General features: G+C 36.8%; 1 protein-coding gene across 2 annotated transcripts in view; it reads left to right on the top strand.

Annotated features, from left to right (window-relative positions):
- The window catches only part of DOCK1 (dedicator of cytokinesis 1), a 926,077-nt gene that overhangs the window by 72,964 nt on the left and 838,079 nt on the right, over positions 1 to 15,034 (top strand). The window contains exon 1 of one of the 2 annotated variants that reach the window (XM_033940915.1): positions 11,599 to 11,627. The exons of the other annotated variant lie outside the window; for it this stretch is intronic. Coding sequence (XP_033796806.1) covers positions 11,600 to 11,627 — 28 coding nt within the window. The 5' untranslated portion in view covers position 11,599. Of the gene's footprint in view, positions 1 to 11,598; positions 11,628 to 15,034 lie in introns of those variants that run through there. 2 annotated transcript variants of the gene reach the window in all.

The following is a 15,034-nucleotide window of genomic DNA, read 5'->3' as shown; positions in this document are numbered from 1 at the left end:
TGCAATCTAACTTGGACAGACAGACATGACATACTCGTATAGGATGAGAAGAGTTAGGAGTTGAAAGCACTCTCGAAGCACTCCCAGAACAACCAAGTAAAAAATACATAATAGAAATCCTTAGAAAATGAAGTAGGTAAAAAAAAAAAGGGAATCATTTGGATGGAAAGTGTCCACACCATATTCTTCTATAATAATCCTAAATACTGTTCTTTTGATTATCAATGTCTGTGTTGTTTAACATTATCACTATTATACCTCTGGGTGTTGGTGGGATTTTCAAAAGCTGTCCTAAATTAAGTTGGCTTATCAGGACCCGCATAGACCACCTTTACCTACTTCACAATGCTTTTTCTATCCCAGATTATAATCCATAATCTCATAACTATCCTAGTCCACTATGCACATCCAAAATATGGGATGTGGCTATTTGGAGGGGAATCTCAATTTACTCACTACTTTGTAAATAAAACAAAGGCAAGAAATAATTTCTTCAGAATGCCTAGACACCCTGTATGAATTTTTAACATGGGAGGTTAGTGAACACCACAGGATTGGGTTACAATGAATCACACTTTAGTATTGGTGCTTATCCTAGAAGTAAGCTGTGAATTTTCCTAAGTCCTTCTTAATGGCTTATAGATTTTTGTAGGAAATTATCCAAACCTTTTTTTAAACCCTGCTATGCTAACTGCTTTTGTCAAATTCTCTGGCAAGTTTAATTACACAATGAGTAAAGAAATATTTTCTCTGATTTGTGTTAAACTATGGATTAGACACTAATATCTGTCATTTTTGATTATTTTTACATGTCGCCCCCCTTCCCACCCCCACAGTTTTTTTTTCCCAGATAGTAAGTCATATGTATACCAAGTTTGGTTGAAATGTCTGCATGTGTTTCAGAGTTATGCTGGAACATACACTACATACAAGCCTTATATATTGTGCAATATCTATTGCACAATATATAAGGTTTGATTAATATTTAGTGCAATTCAAATTTGTATATGCCGAAGATTGTGACTTGTTACGAACATACATAGATACACACAGATAAGAACATAAGAAGAGCCATCTCCGGAACAAACCCTAGGTCCATCTAGTCCGGTGATCTGCACAAGCAGAGGCCCTGCCAGGTGTACCCTGGCATAGTTTTAGTCCCCATATCACTTTAAGCTTCTCATAAGGAGATGTGCATGTAGTTTACCCTTACCTATGTCACCTTATGCCACTCATAAGGAGATGTACATCTAACTTACCCTTAAATCCTAGAACGGTGGATTCCGCAATTACCTCTTCTGGGAGAGCTTTCCAGGTGTCCACCACTTGTTGCGTGAAGTAGAACTTCCTGATATTTGTCCTGAATTTGTCCCCCCCTTATCTTCAGTCCATGTCCTCTTGTCCGTGTCACATTGGACATTGTAAATAATTTTTTATCCTGCTCTATTTTGTCGATTCCTTTCAGTATTTTGAAAGTCTCGATCATATCCCCTCGCAGTCTCCTCTTCTCAAGGGAGAACAATCTCAGTCTCTTAAATCGTTCTTCATATTCCAAGTTCTCCATGCCCTTTATTAGCTGCGTTGCTCGTCTCTGCACCCTCTTGAATATTTTTATATCCTTCTTTAGGTATGGAGACCAATGTTGGACGCAGTATTCCAAGTGTGGTCTGACCATCGCTCTATAAAGCGGCAGTATTACTTTCTCCGATCTACTCGTGATTCCTTTCTTTATCATGCTTAGCATTCTATTCGCGTTCTTCGCAGCCGCTGCGCATTGCACCAACAGCTTCAGGGTCCTAGCAATTAATACGCCCAGGTCCCTTTCCTGTTCGGTTTTTCCCAGAGTTGCACCTGACATACTATACTTGTGTTCCTTATTTTTTCTGCCTAAGTGCATCACTTTGCATTTTTCCACATTAAACTTCATCTGCATTTATTTGCCCAATTCTCCAATCTGCTCAAGTCGCTCTGGAGTTCCTCACTGTCTTTCTGCGATTTGATTGCCTGGCATAGCTTTGTGAAATCTGCAAACTTGATGATCTCACTGGATGTATCCATTTATGAAGATATTAAATAAGATGGGCCCAAGTACCGAGCCCTGGGGCACACCGCTAGTCACAGTCTCCCAGTCTGAGAATTTCCCATTTATGCCTACTCTCTGCCTTCTGTTCTGCAAACATTTGCCTATCCATCTTAGTATGTCTCCTTCTATTCCATGGCCTTGCAGTTTCTTGAGGAGTCTTACATGTGGAACCTTGTCGAACGTTTTCTGAAAATCCATGTATATAATATCCATTATCAATTTGTCTGTTCACTGTCTCAAAAAATTGAAGTAGGTTCGTCAAACATGACTTCCCTTTCCTGAATCCATGTTGGCTGGCTCTCATCAGGTCATGTGGGTCTAAGTGCCGGATTATGCTATCCTTGATTAGCGCCTCAACCATCTTCCCAGGGACCAACGTGAGACTCACAGGTCTATAGTTGCCTGGTACTCCTCTTGATCCTTTTTTAAATATCGGCGTGACGTTTGCTATCGGAAGTATGGGTATGGTATGGGTCCGATCTTCTCCCTCCTGTGATACTCCTGAAGTTGTTTTCTGCTCTTCGGATGGGGGGGGGGTGTCCCCATGCAGTCTCCCTCTTGCTCCTGGTGTGTGATCGCCCCTTGTCTCTGCTTCCTTCTCTCCAGAGTTTGCAGAGTTTGTCTTCTCTTCTCTCGTCCAGGCCTTCTTCCTGAATTGTTCGGGAACAGTTCTCCACATACTGCTAGTGTGCTTCCTCGATGTATCTTTCTTGTTCCTTGACCTCTTCGTTTGGACTAAACTGCACTAGAAGCTTCTCCTGTTCGCGGATTTCCTCTTCAAAGGTGAGGCGTTCTTTTAGATTCAGCACTATCTCCTCTAGCAACCGGACCTGCCATTTCAAGCTATCCAGCTCCATGCAACGACTGCAAATGTATGACCTAGTCCCCGAAGGGAGGTAGTCATACATATTGCAGCCAGTGCAGAAGAATGGAAAGTTCACCTTCTGGCTTCCTTGGGCATCCATCTCTTGTCCCCCTTCTGCGTTCTTTGGGCGAATCGGTTGTGGACCTTCTGTCTCTGTCGTCTGGATGTTTTCTGGCTTCCTGGTTTCTACCTTCCTTTATGTTGTGAGTCTGCTAGTGGTACTGTTTGATGTGCGTCTGCTAGTGTTACTGTGTTAGTGTCTGTGAGTGCTTGATTCCCCTCTAGGTGTGTGGTATGCGAGGCAGTGTGCGCCCTGCTGTGTAACTAGCTAAAGACTGGGTCTTGTGGCTAACTTCCTGCTTGTTGTGAGTCTGCTGGCTTATTGTTTGTTCTGAGTCTGCTTGTGTTATTGTGTTGGAGTCAGTGATGGAGCTAGTGAGTACTCGTTTCCCCTCTAGGTGTGCGGTATGTGAGGGAGTGTGCCCTATTGTGTAGCTAGCTAAAATCTAAGATTTGTATCTACCTTCCCGCTTGGTGTGAGTTTGTTGGAGTTACTCTGCTGGTGTCCGAGTTTCCCGGCTCCTTCTACAGCTCCTTTGCAAAGGCAAGCTCTTGCCTTCGTCGCGCGCCGAATGGCGGCGCGCCGTTGGCTCCTCTCCTTTTAAGGGGGAGTTTGCTGCTGCCCCGAGCTTCCTTCCCTCTCTGCCTCCTGAGCTCTGCCTCTCTGCCTCCTCCTCTTAGCCTGCCTTTAGACTCCTTCTCTCTCCCCTACTCTTCGCTGTTCCTCCGCTCTCGCTTTCCAAGCTCGAGCTGCGTGTGCCTCCTTAGCTCCTCCCCTTTTAAGGGGAAGTTTGGCGCTGCCTTGCCGACGCGGTGGGAGCGGGTGGAGATTTATTTCATTATGATCATAATGATCATAATGAGATTTATTTCATTATGATCATTATGATCAATACGTAATTCAAACAATATTCTAAGGCAAACATAGAGTCAACATCAAGGAAAAGAAAGGAAACAAATATTGAAATCTATTCAAATCAATATAGGAAACATTGCCTGTAATACAAAAAGTTCAGTTCTTACTTTGAGCACCTGTCTCAAGTTTCAAGTTTATTGTAAATTTGATTGCTCGCCTATTCAAAATTCTAAGCGATGAACATATCAGTAAAATTACAAAGTTTAAGGGGGCAACAAAACAAAAAAAGAGCAGAAATATAGGGTGCAATATCTGTCTGTAGTCCTTTGGAATTTAGTTTAACAGGTCTCTCTCTAACTGATCTGGTTCAAAAAAAAGCATAAGAAAAATTTAAATACGTTATCATACATTTGGCCGGAAATTTAAGGTAAAAAAATAGTACCCAATGTCAAAACTTGATATTTATATTGAAGAAACTGTTTCCTTCTAAACTGGGTTGCTCTACAAACGTCAGGAAACATTTGCAATTTGTGACCAAGCCTTTTTCTTATTAGTGATCATTTGTGTTCATCCCAGGGCTGTGGAGTCGGTAGATAAATCCTTCGACTCCGATTCCTCAGTTTCTGGTACCCACGACTCCGACTCCAGGTACCTAAAATGTCTCCGACTCCTTGACTCTGACTCCACAGCCCTGGTTCATCCCATGCATTTTTGAACTCTGTCACTATTTTCCTCTCCACTATCTTCCTCAGGAGGGCATGCCAGGCATCCACATGGTATAAAACCACATTGAAGAAGATACATAAGAACATAAGAATTGCCATACTGGGACAGATCAAACGTCCATCAAGCCCAGTATCCTGTGGCAAACCCAGGCCCAAAGTGCCTAGCTAGATCCCAAGTAGTAAAACAGATTTTATGTTGCTTATCATAGGAATAAGAAGTGGATTTCTCCAAGCCATCATAATAATGGCCTATGGACTTCTCTTTTAGCAAATTGTCCAAATCTTTTTTTTTTTAAACCCTGCTAAGCTAACTGATTTCACCACTTTCTCCGGCAGCAAATTCTAGCAGAATATTTTAATGACATAAGGAGCTACTTAGAACATGATATATGTACCTTGCAAGCTACTACTAATAAACTGTAAAAAGAGAATTCAAAGATGTCTGATATAAACACCTGAAAAGTTCAAAACATAAGACTACCTGCACCAGTGAACCTTGTCCAGAAGAAAGGAAAGCAACAGACTTTTATATTAGGGAAGCAAAAATGCAAAATCCCTTGATTTGTATTGAGAGAACTTAATCAAAGTGCAACTGAAGAAAGCTTACACAGCAATCCAGAAACTAGCACTGGGGAAAGCAGCAGCCAGTGACTTTTCTTCTGAATACGACAAAATACTACTTAAGGAAATGATCCCTATTATTAGCCATTCAGTGATACATGTAACCCCTTCTTTGGGATGCCAACGTACCTTCCCTATTTCCCACAACTCTCTCAGTCCCTGCTGTGGATTCTCCATAGGGGAGACCATTTACTTTAGGGCCTAACCACTACAATATGCGACTCTGACTGCAGGTTGTTTAAAGAGAACAGCAGGGAGCTGGGATAGGTGTTCTAGTGAATCTTTACTGAGCATTTTATTTATTGTCCACTATATCCTTAATATTCTAGATGGATTACATTTGGTGAAGTGGGGATAAATAGAAATGCAGCAGGTGCTTGAGTTTCATTTACAGCCCGTTTCATGAGCGAAAATATATGGTGCAATATCTGTCTGTAGTCCTTTGAAATTTAGTTTATAACATTTTATTGAAGGAATCAAATAAATATACAGTAATATAATACAAAGAGATATTCATTACAATTAGATTCACAATAATAATATTCCATACATATTTCTATCATTCCTCCAAAATAAATTTCCTTATGACCTAATCCATTCATTTCTACACCCCCCTTGATCTCTTCCCCTTCCCCCCTCATTCTAAATGTTCAAATATTTTATTAAAGGAATAGAGTAAAAATACATATAAATTATACAGAAAGAGATTCTTTACAAATAATAATAATAATAAATCACAAATGTTAAAATTCTAATCCATATATTATATAAAATTCTATCATTCCTTCAAACATTTTATATAATCAATTCCCCCTCCCCAGAATTTAAATCGGTCCTTGATTCCACTTTCCTTCACGGTTTTTTTGGGATCTCTTTACAGTATGGTAATTCCATAATGAATTCCCTTCTTCCAGTGGGTTTGCTGCATCAGAATGTATCTCATTTTCCTCCCTTTTGCTTTGCTTTCTCGATAATACATCTTGTATTCCTCCTCTTCTTGTATTCCTCTGCATGCCTCTGTTCATACTTCATATAGGGAAGCAGCTCAGTATCTTTCTCCTTTCTCGTAGAAAACCAAACAGTTCTAGTCACTTTTTCACCTTTCCAGCATATGTGTATGTCTGAGAACTCCATAATAATGAAAACTTCAAAGGTGTGAAACCTGGTATTCTCAATCAGGTGACATGACTCTTCTACTGCAGTTCCATCCTAAACATTTAGGAATTTAAAGTTCAAATCAACTAAAAGATTTAGTAGGGCTATTAGATTCCACTTCTCTTACTTATGAGCTAGAATTTGATAAAAGTGTAGGAAAAAAAAAGGACATCACGTGTATTAACTGAATCTACTCAAGCTATCTGTTGGGGAAAATAAGGGAGATGCCTTATCTTGTACCCTGCAAAACCAAAAAAAAGCCCCTAAACCTTGATCTTCCAAGCTTAACTAAAAGGTTCACACCTAATCAAGGTCCCTAGAAAAATGGAACAACCATTGCAGCAATTCTCTTATGCTGTAACAAGCACTTAATATTATGCACAAAGTCCAAATATGTCTTTGTTTATTCATTCATTCAATGGTCTCAAACTCAAACCCTTTGTAGGGCCACATTTTGGATTTGTAGGTACTTGGAGGGCCGCAGAAAGAATAGTTAATTTCTTCTTATTAAAGAAATGACAATTTTGCATGAGGTAAAACTCTTTATAGTTTATAAATCTTTCCTTTTGGCTAAGTCTTAATAATAATATTGTAATTTATAGGTAAAGAGATATATGATCAAAACGGTTTTATTTTACTTTTGTGATTATGATAAATATACCGAGGGCCTCAAAATAGGACCTGGCGGGCCGCGAGCTTGAGACCACTGTTCTATACCGTTCTTCCAGGGGAGCTCTGAAATGGTTTTCGATATTTCGGTAACCATTATGAGCCACTTTAAAGGGAAAGGATGGAAAGTCCTCCATTGCTCTATGAAACAATAAGGCCTCCGTTTACCAATATTTGTTTTAAATCCAGAAAGTCATCCAAATCTCTCTAGCTCAGATAGTAAATGAGGGAGTGAGTGAGGAGGTTTAGCCATAAAAATAAGAGTGTCATCTGCATAAAGTAACATTTTGTGTTGCTGCCCCCCCAAACTACTATAGGAGATATCTTTTCTGAAGCCCGTATACTGATTGCCAACGGCTCTATAGATATGGAAAACAGCAGAGGGGACATCAGGCACCCCTTGATAACAAAAATTCTGTAGATTGTATACCATTAACCAAAATGCAGCTTTTAGGATTCAGATATAAAGCTCAGACCCAGCAATCAAATGGGCCCCCCTGTCCCATATATTCCATAACCTCAAATAAATATTCCCATGATAGAATGTTCCTTACTATACTTAACGGGAAAGACCTCTGAATTGTATAGGTTGAATTATGGGAAGATTACTAAGGAGCTTCAAGAGACTCTGGCGAACTACTCTAAGCTTATGTTGACTTGGTGGGGGAGAGCAGCTACTATAAAAATGATAGTTATGCCCAGTTTTTTATTTCTGTTTGCACATTTGCCCCTAGCCATTCCTAAGAAGCAGTTTAAATTGTGGGATACCATGCTTAGATATTCTATTTGGAGATGGAAGAGATCTTGTATTAAGTGTAAAACCTTACAATTGGTAAAATCTAAGGGGGGCGGAATTGGACTCCCACACTTAAAATATTATCAGGCAGCTGTGATTAAGGCCATGAGAGAACATTTTAGGGAACATCCGGATATATATTGGATATCTCTAGAGAAACACTGGCTTTTGGTTTTTTGAGATTGCCACACAGACTCCATCCCAGAAGTTTGTACAACTTCGCTCTCCCTCCTCACATATCTTTCTGCCCACCCCTGTTTTACACCGAAAAATTCTGTTCTATCAATACTTTTCGGGGGAGGGATTGAGTGCATAAGTGTTTGGCCCAGGGGGTGTCTCGGCAGGGATCCCATAACCTTAGAAATTGTTTTGGTTTTTTTTAAAGTCCCTGGGGGTGTGGTTTGGCTACGAGACAAGATGGAAGGATAATTGCTGAGCTCCTCTCCCAGATGCCTATATTTTGAATTAAATGAAGAATTTTTCTATTTTGACTACTCTATTTGCAGAAATTTTTCCCTTTGATACCATATATATCAGCCGATTATAGTATTTTCTTGGACATCTACTAATTACAGCTTGAGTGCCGGGTTAAACAGTGAGATCAAATTATCTTCACTTTAATGCTCGTGAATGACATAAACTAAACAGCTGTCAACAATAATATATTAGTTTTTTGGAACCTCTTCGATGTAAGATAATAATACTGCTTCTAAAGGCTGGATGGTGAGCTGTCATAGAAAAATTAATGATCTCTAAGCTCACATACGCCGGTAGACTGAAAAGTTGTGGTGGCAGTTTGAAATTGCAGGAGAGGAGTCTTAGTTTTAAAGCTCCTCCTCTATTTTGCCGTTGTTTTGATATTTGACATTTTTCTCCTAATCCGGATTGAGTTCCTGACAGTGGCAGTGAGATTGTATACAACGGGCTGTTAAACGAAAAAAAAATTTAAATTACTCGCTGCAAGAGGCTCAGATTTGTCTGCTCGGCAGCTCACTGCCTCTTCGGCTTCTCGGTCCGGTTGGTTTGGGGGCAGAGTGATGTGTGAGTTGGGAGTTGTCCTAAAAAAAAAAAAAATAAAGGCTGCGGATTGGCTATTGGAGCAATTGGAGATTGATTAGTGCTGCTGAGTGGGCTCCAAATGGTGTTTATGACATTTTAAAGTGAACTGCCTGCTGACTTTAATTTTTCTGTGCTTTATCCCGAAGATAAAATATAACCTTATATGCACCTTTCCATCAGTTTTCTTATACTGTAAAATATATTTACTCAAGGCAGATAACAAAGTTACAGGCATTTTTGATCAAGCTGGAAGAAAGGTAGTTTGCCTGTGTAAGTTAATCGATCTCTGGGACAGCTGCTTTTAAATAATTGGAGATTGAATGACATATTATTTTTGTCCTGCAAGGTGTCGTGTATTTAAACTCCAACAGTTGACAAACCAATACTCTATTAATGACTTTGGCCACAGTAATAATTTATATTTGAACGTTGACATGGTTGGAATGTTTGGCATCTCTCCTGAAAGATATTGACAGAAGGAAAAGAAGGGAAAGAGAGGAGAAAGAGGAAAAAAAAAGCAAGAAGCCAGTATTGGTAATCTCAGAAAACTTAAATAGTAAGTGTGAGGAATTAAATATATGATATATGATATAGCCTGCCTAATGAGTAGATGAAAAAAAGATAAAAAAGAAGAGGGGGAAGGAAAAAAGAGGAAAAAACAAAACAATGGAGGAGTGATATAATTGAAGGCTAAATCAGAGCAGCAAAGTTCTTAGGGTGGAGATTGACTTGTTGAAGAAATGAAAACTAATATAACTGCTCTCCCTATCTATGCTTATTTTCTTCCTTATTTGAATTAAAATTATTATACTGAAAGTTTTTATTTGGAAGAACTTGTGGATTACTGCTTCTACCTGATAAATATGTCTTCAGGGAATCAAAATCGTTCAGAAGCCTCAAGTTCAGCAAAAAGAGTGAAACAGGATATTACAGCACCTTCTAAAATTCCACTGCCTAGAAATCTAAATGAACTGATTGAACAAGTATGTGAAGATTTGAACACAATTAAAGAGCTAATAAAAGGAGTAACAAACCAGATTAGTGGAGTGAAAGTGGAACTGGCAGAATTAAAACAACAAATGGTTGGCTGCAATGCACGAATGGATCAAATGGAAAACTGTTTATCAGGGGCTGAAGATACAATATTACAATGTAAAATGGATCAAAGCAAAATAAACCTGCTAATGCAGACAATTGAGGATCAAGAAAATAGGAATCGTAGAAATAATATTAAAATTTTCAGTTTATCGGAGGGATTGGAAGGAGGAAATATGATTGAATTTCTAACTAAGTTAATCCCAGAGGTGCTTTCACTAAAGTTTAAGTACCCGTTTGAAATTGAAAGGGTTCATCGCCTTTCAAAGGGTTCACTTCCTTTCAAAGGGTTCACTTCCTTTCAAAGTTTCCCAGTCTAGCCCAAGGCTAATAATTATAAAAGTGCTGCGGTTTCAACAGGTATTCGAAATTTTATCTACAGCAAAACATCAGAAGCGGATACAATGGAAAAATTCTCAACTTGACATTTCATCCTGATTTTGCCAAACATATGGCCATGGTGAGAAAGCAGTTTTTACAATTAAGGCCGAAGCTAATGGAGTTAGGAGTGAGATATGGTTTAATATACCCAGCTGTAATGAAAATTATTTATATGAATAAAACGCAACACTATCAAGATCCTGTTAAACTAGAGGAATTTATCAAAAAAGAATTGAATAAAATGACTTAATTCATAATTTGGAAAACAATGAGTTAATTTTGAATATCAATGGCAGTTGGAATTATAGTTCTTATGTTAAAATGACTTATATTCTTCAAAATAAACTTTGATGGATGGGCAGTTGGATATGACAAAAATAACTAACTCAGATGACAGTTTACGAGAGGAAAATGGAAGGACTTTTCAAATGAAGAGATTTCAACGTGGGACAATGGGACAGTGAGAGCTGGTTACTGAGAGGAAAACATTAATATATGTTCTTTAATACTTATCTGGCAAATTGAGGCTAGAAATGATCCTCTCTATAGGAATTTGTCAGCTGTATTATGCAGTCTGATCTACATTTGGAGTTAGCAAGTGACTTTTGGTAAAGTTTGCAGTATCGGAAATTGAATTCACTGGAAGACAGACAGCACTGACAGATTAGGAGGTGATGAATGGACGGAACCAGGAAGAGGAAAAAAACAAAGCAAAACTCAGGTCATGGATATTAAATGCAAGTGTGGTTTGTTTATGTGAAAACAAGTTCAGTGATTGGGAGTACAGAAATGCAATTTAGAGTTGAACAGCAGATAAAAATACTGACTGAAATAAGATAATCGATCTCTGGGACAGCTGCTTTTAAATAATTGGAGATTGAATGACATATTATTTTTGTCTTGCAAGGTGTCTTGTATTTAAACTCCAAGATACTGTAAAGATTGATGAAATTAGTGGGAGAAGAAGATTCGTTAAAAAGGTCTGAGAAGGATTAATTGGAGGAAATATGTATGTTGACTAACTTAGAAATTGCTTTTCCTTTTAATCGTATTGTTTATGGAATTCTAACATACATATATTTATATAAAATAATTAAATCTATTTAAATAAGAAGATTATAAGATATTTATTAAATATTGAAATATAAAGTACTATGCTGAAATAAGGAGAAAATTTCAAAACTAGAATAATTTAAGTTGAATTTTTTTTTTCTTTTCTTTTCCTCAGGTTACTATGATTAAGTTGATATCAATTTACATAGGTATATTATAATTTATACTATCTTATTAAATGTTTAGTTTCTTATGTTATATATTCTTTGCATTCTTTAAAAAAAGAGGTTATAGTAATGCTAGTTTGTGTTTATAAAATATTCTAATGTGTAAATGTTCATGATATTTATAGGGTGAAAGATATTTAAATTAAAGGGAAATTTTTGAGAGGAAATAACTAATGATTTATTCTGGAATGTAAAACAGATATTGAAAATATTAATGATCATTTAATTTAATTTTCCTTTCTCTAAATATATATATTAATTGTCTTCATTAAAATATGAATACATAGATTATAAATACTCTAAGGCTATTTAATACAGGGATTGATAATAATATTGAATATTAAAGATTAATATAATGGAATAAAGGTATTGTTTATTCTTGAATTGATGACATTTTTCTTTAACAGTATAAACTGATCTTTTAGTAGTTGGGAAAATTGTTAAAATGTAATATTGATAAATTATAAATATTAAGATAGGATTTGGGTTTTATTTGGGGAAAATGAATTAAAATTAAGTTAGAATAATAGATTTTCACAAAGGATAGGAAAAATGTTTTATATGCATTAGGTTTATAGAGGGCATAGGAGGGGGGATGGGTTGTAGGTCTTTTGTCTCGTACCAAGTTCACCTTATCAAATTGTCTTTGTGAGGGGGGAGGGATATGGGAGGGATTGGAATAAGGTTTGGAAGGGTAAGGGATGGGGAAGGGTTCTGGATGTGTATGGAAATTTATTGTTGAGATATTTGGATAGGAAAGAATCTGATTGGAATGTTTGGTATATTTATCTAAGATGTCTTTAAAAATATTCTCATTAAATGTCAATGGCCTCAATAATCCAATTAAGAGAAAGAAACACTTAATTTTTTTAAAGAAACAAAATACTGATATAAACTACATTCAAGAGACTCACTTAAATGCCACTGAATCAAAAAAACTAAAAGGAGGCTGGATTAGTGAATGTTTCTTTGCCCCTGCTTTGGGTAAAAAAGCTGGGGTGGCAATCTTAGTTAGTAATACATGTTTAGCAACGTTTAAATTAAAATCTGCAGATCCGCTAGGTAGGTGGATCCATGTAGACATGAGCTTGGGGAAAAATAAATGGCCCTTTTTAATGTATACGCCCCTAATTTGCATCAGGATGAATTTTTTAAGACTCTTTAACAGTTGATACTACTACTGGCTGCTTCTAATATAGTTGTGGCAGGGGATTTTAATGCTGTGATGGATCCATTATTGGATAAAAAGCCTAGTAGAATAATAAAATCATTAGGATTAGATAATCTGGTACAATTATGTGCACTCAAAGACATATGCAGGATTCTTCATTTTAATGATCGGGAATGTTCTTTTTGCTCTCAGATTCATAAATCCTTTTCACGAATTGATTATATTTTTGTATCAGACACATTAGTACATCAGATAATAAAGGCTGCCATTGATCCAATTATTTTGTCTGATCATGGTAGTGTCTGGATTGAATTTAAATTTGAAGATAAAGATTCTAATAGACCTATATGGAGATTTAATAATACATTGCTTGCAGATTCATAATTTCTTGAAGAATTTCAATTAAAAATGAATGAATATTTTCAAATTAATGCCTCAGAAGAAATCTCATTGGAGATCTTGTGGGATGCCTTTAAAGCTACCATGAGGGGGGACAAATAATCTTATATTCGGTTCATATTAGGAAGCAACTTATAAAGGATTTTTCTGATCTTGAACAAAATATTACAGATTTAGAATTATAACTGGCTTTAAAATGGGAACAATCTATTTTACAGGCTCTTTTAAAAGCTAAATATAAATATAATGGGATTTCCCTCAATTGGCTAGAAAAGAATTGTTTTCTCAGCAAGCTTTATATTATGGAAACTCGAATAAGGTGGGAATAATTTTAGCTAATTATCTCAAAGCTAAAAAAAGAAAAGTAAAAATTGTTGCGATCAAAGATGAAAAAGGCGAGACTTACCCTCAAATTGCAAGTATTTTAAAACAATTTTTAGAGTTTTATAAAGCTTTGTTTTCTTCTGAGTCTTATTCAATTAAGGAAAATGAAAGTTTAGAATTTTTGAATTTAATTAAGAGACCAAAAATTCCTGATCATATAAGAGAAAGTCTTGAGGCACATATATCAATGAAAGAATTACAAACAGCATTGAAGTCCCTTAGAGTTGGATCCGCTTCAGGTGGTGATGGTTTTACTGTAGAGTTTTACAAGTTATTCCAAATTACCTTATTACCTCATCTTTTAAATTTATATCAGGCTCAACTAACTAAAGGTTTTGTATCGGGTACTATGGCAGAATCGTTAACTATCGTTTTACCAAAGCCATCCCATGTTGGTTTCAAATTACAGGCCTATTTCTTTGATAAATGTGGATGGAAAACTTTTGGCTAAGTTATTGGCTTTAGGCTTGGCTAAGGCTCTCCCTTTTATTATTGGTATGCTTCAAACGGGGTTTGTTGCTCAAAGGCATTCTTCTAATAACACTAGATTGGCTTTTCATATGTTGAATTTAACAAAAGCCATGGATGATCCGGCTTTCTCTGTTTCTTTGGACGCGGAGAAGGCCTTTGATCGTGTAGAATGTACCTTTATGTATCAAGCTATGGATTGGTTTGGTATTGGTTCTAGATTTATACAAATGATTCAAACCTTGTATAGCTCCCCCTTTGCCAGATTATATATTAATAATACTTTTTCAGAACGCTTTCGTCTGGAGAGGGGAGTTAGACAAGGATGTCCATTATCTCCTCTGCTGTTTGATATTATTCTGGAACCTTTGTTATTAGCTATTCAATAGGCAGAGGAGATACAGGGTATTCCTTATGCAGGTCGGGAATACAAAGTCTTTGCTTATGCAGATGATATTTTGCTTCATTTGAGGAATCCTGAAACAACCATTCCACATTTATTTAATCTGATTGATAGATTTGGGAAATTTTCAGGATATAAGATAAACTGGAGTAAATTGGAGGTTCTTCCTTTAAACGTTCACTGTTCCAAAGGATTATTTGATAAATTCCCTTTCCTTTGGAAGGAAGAGGGCATAAAATATTTAGGCATTTGGATCCAAAAAATGTTGGAAGAAACGATAAAAGTAAATGAAAAATCCTTATTGCTGAAGATCACTGAAATGTGTGAGCAATGGAACACATTACATCTGTCTTGGTGGGAGAGAGATCAAACAGTAAAAATGATGATATTGCCTGTGGTTTGCTATCAAATGGGTATGATACCAGTTTATTTTCAGGGATCCTTCTATAAGAAACTAAATAGTATTCTTACAGAATTTATTTGGCTGGAGAAAAATGCAAAAATTGCTTTAGTATCTCTGCAAAAACCAATTGCGGAGCGTGGGGTAAATTTTCCCAACTTTTA

The sequence above is a fragment of the Geotrypetes seraphini genome, chromosome 4 (genome assembly GCF_902459505.1).
Source record: "Geotrypetes seraphini chromosome 4, aGeoSer1.1, whole genome shotgun sequence".
NCBI lineage: Eukaryota > Metazoa > Chordata > Amphibia > Gymnophiona > Dermophiidae > Geotrypetes > Geotrypetes seraphini.
This window is presented reverse-complemented; position numbering and strand designations above follow the sequence as displayed.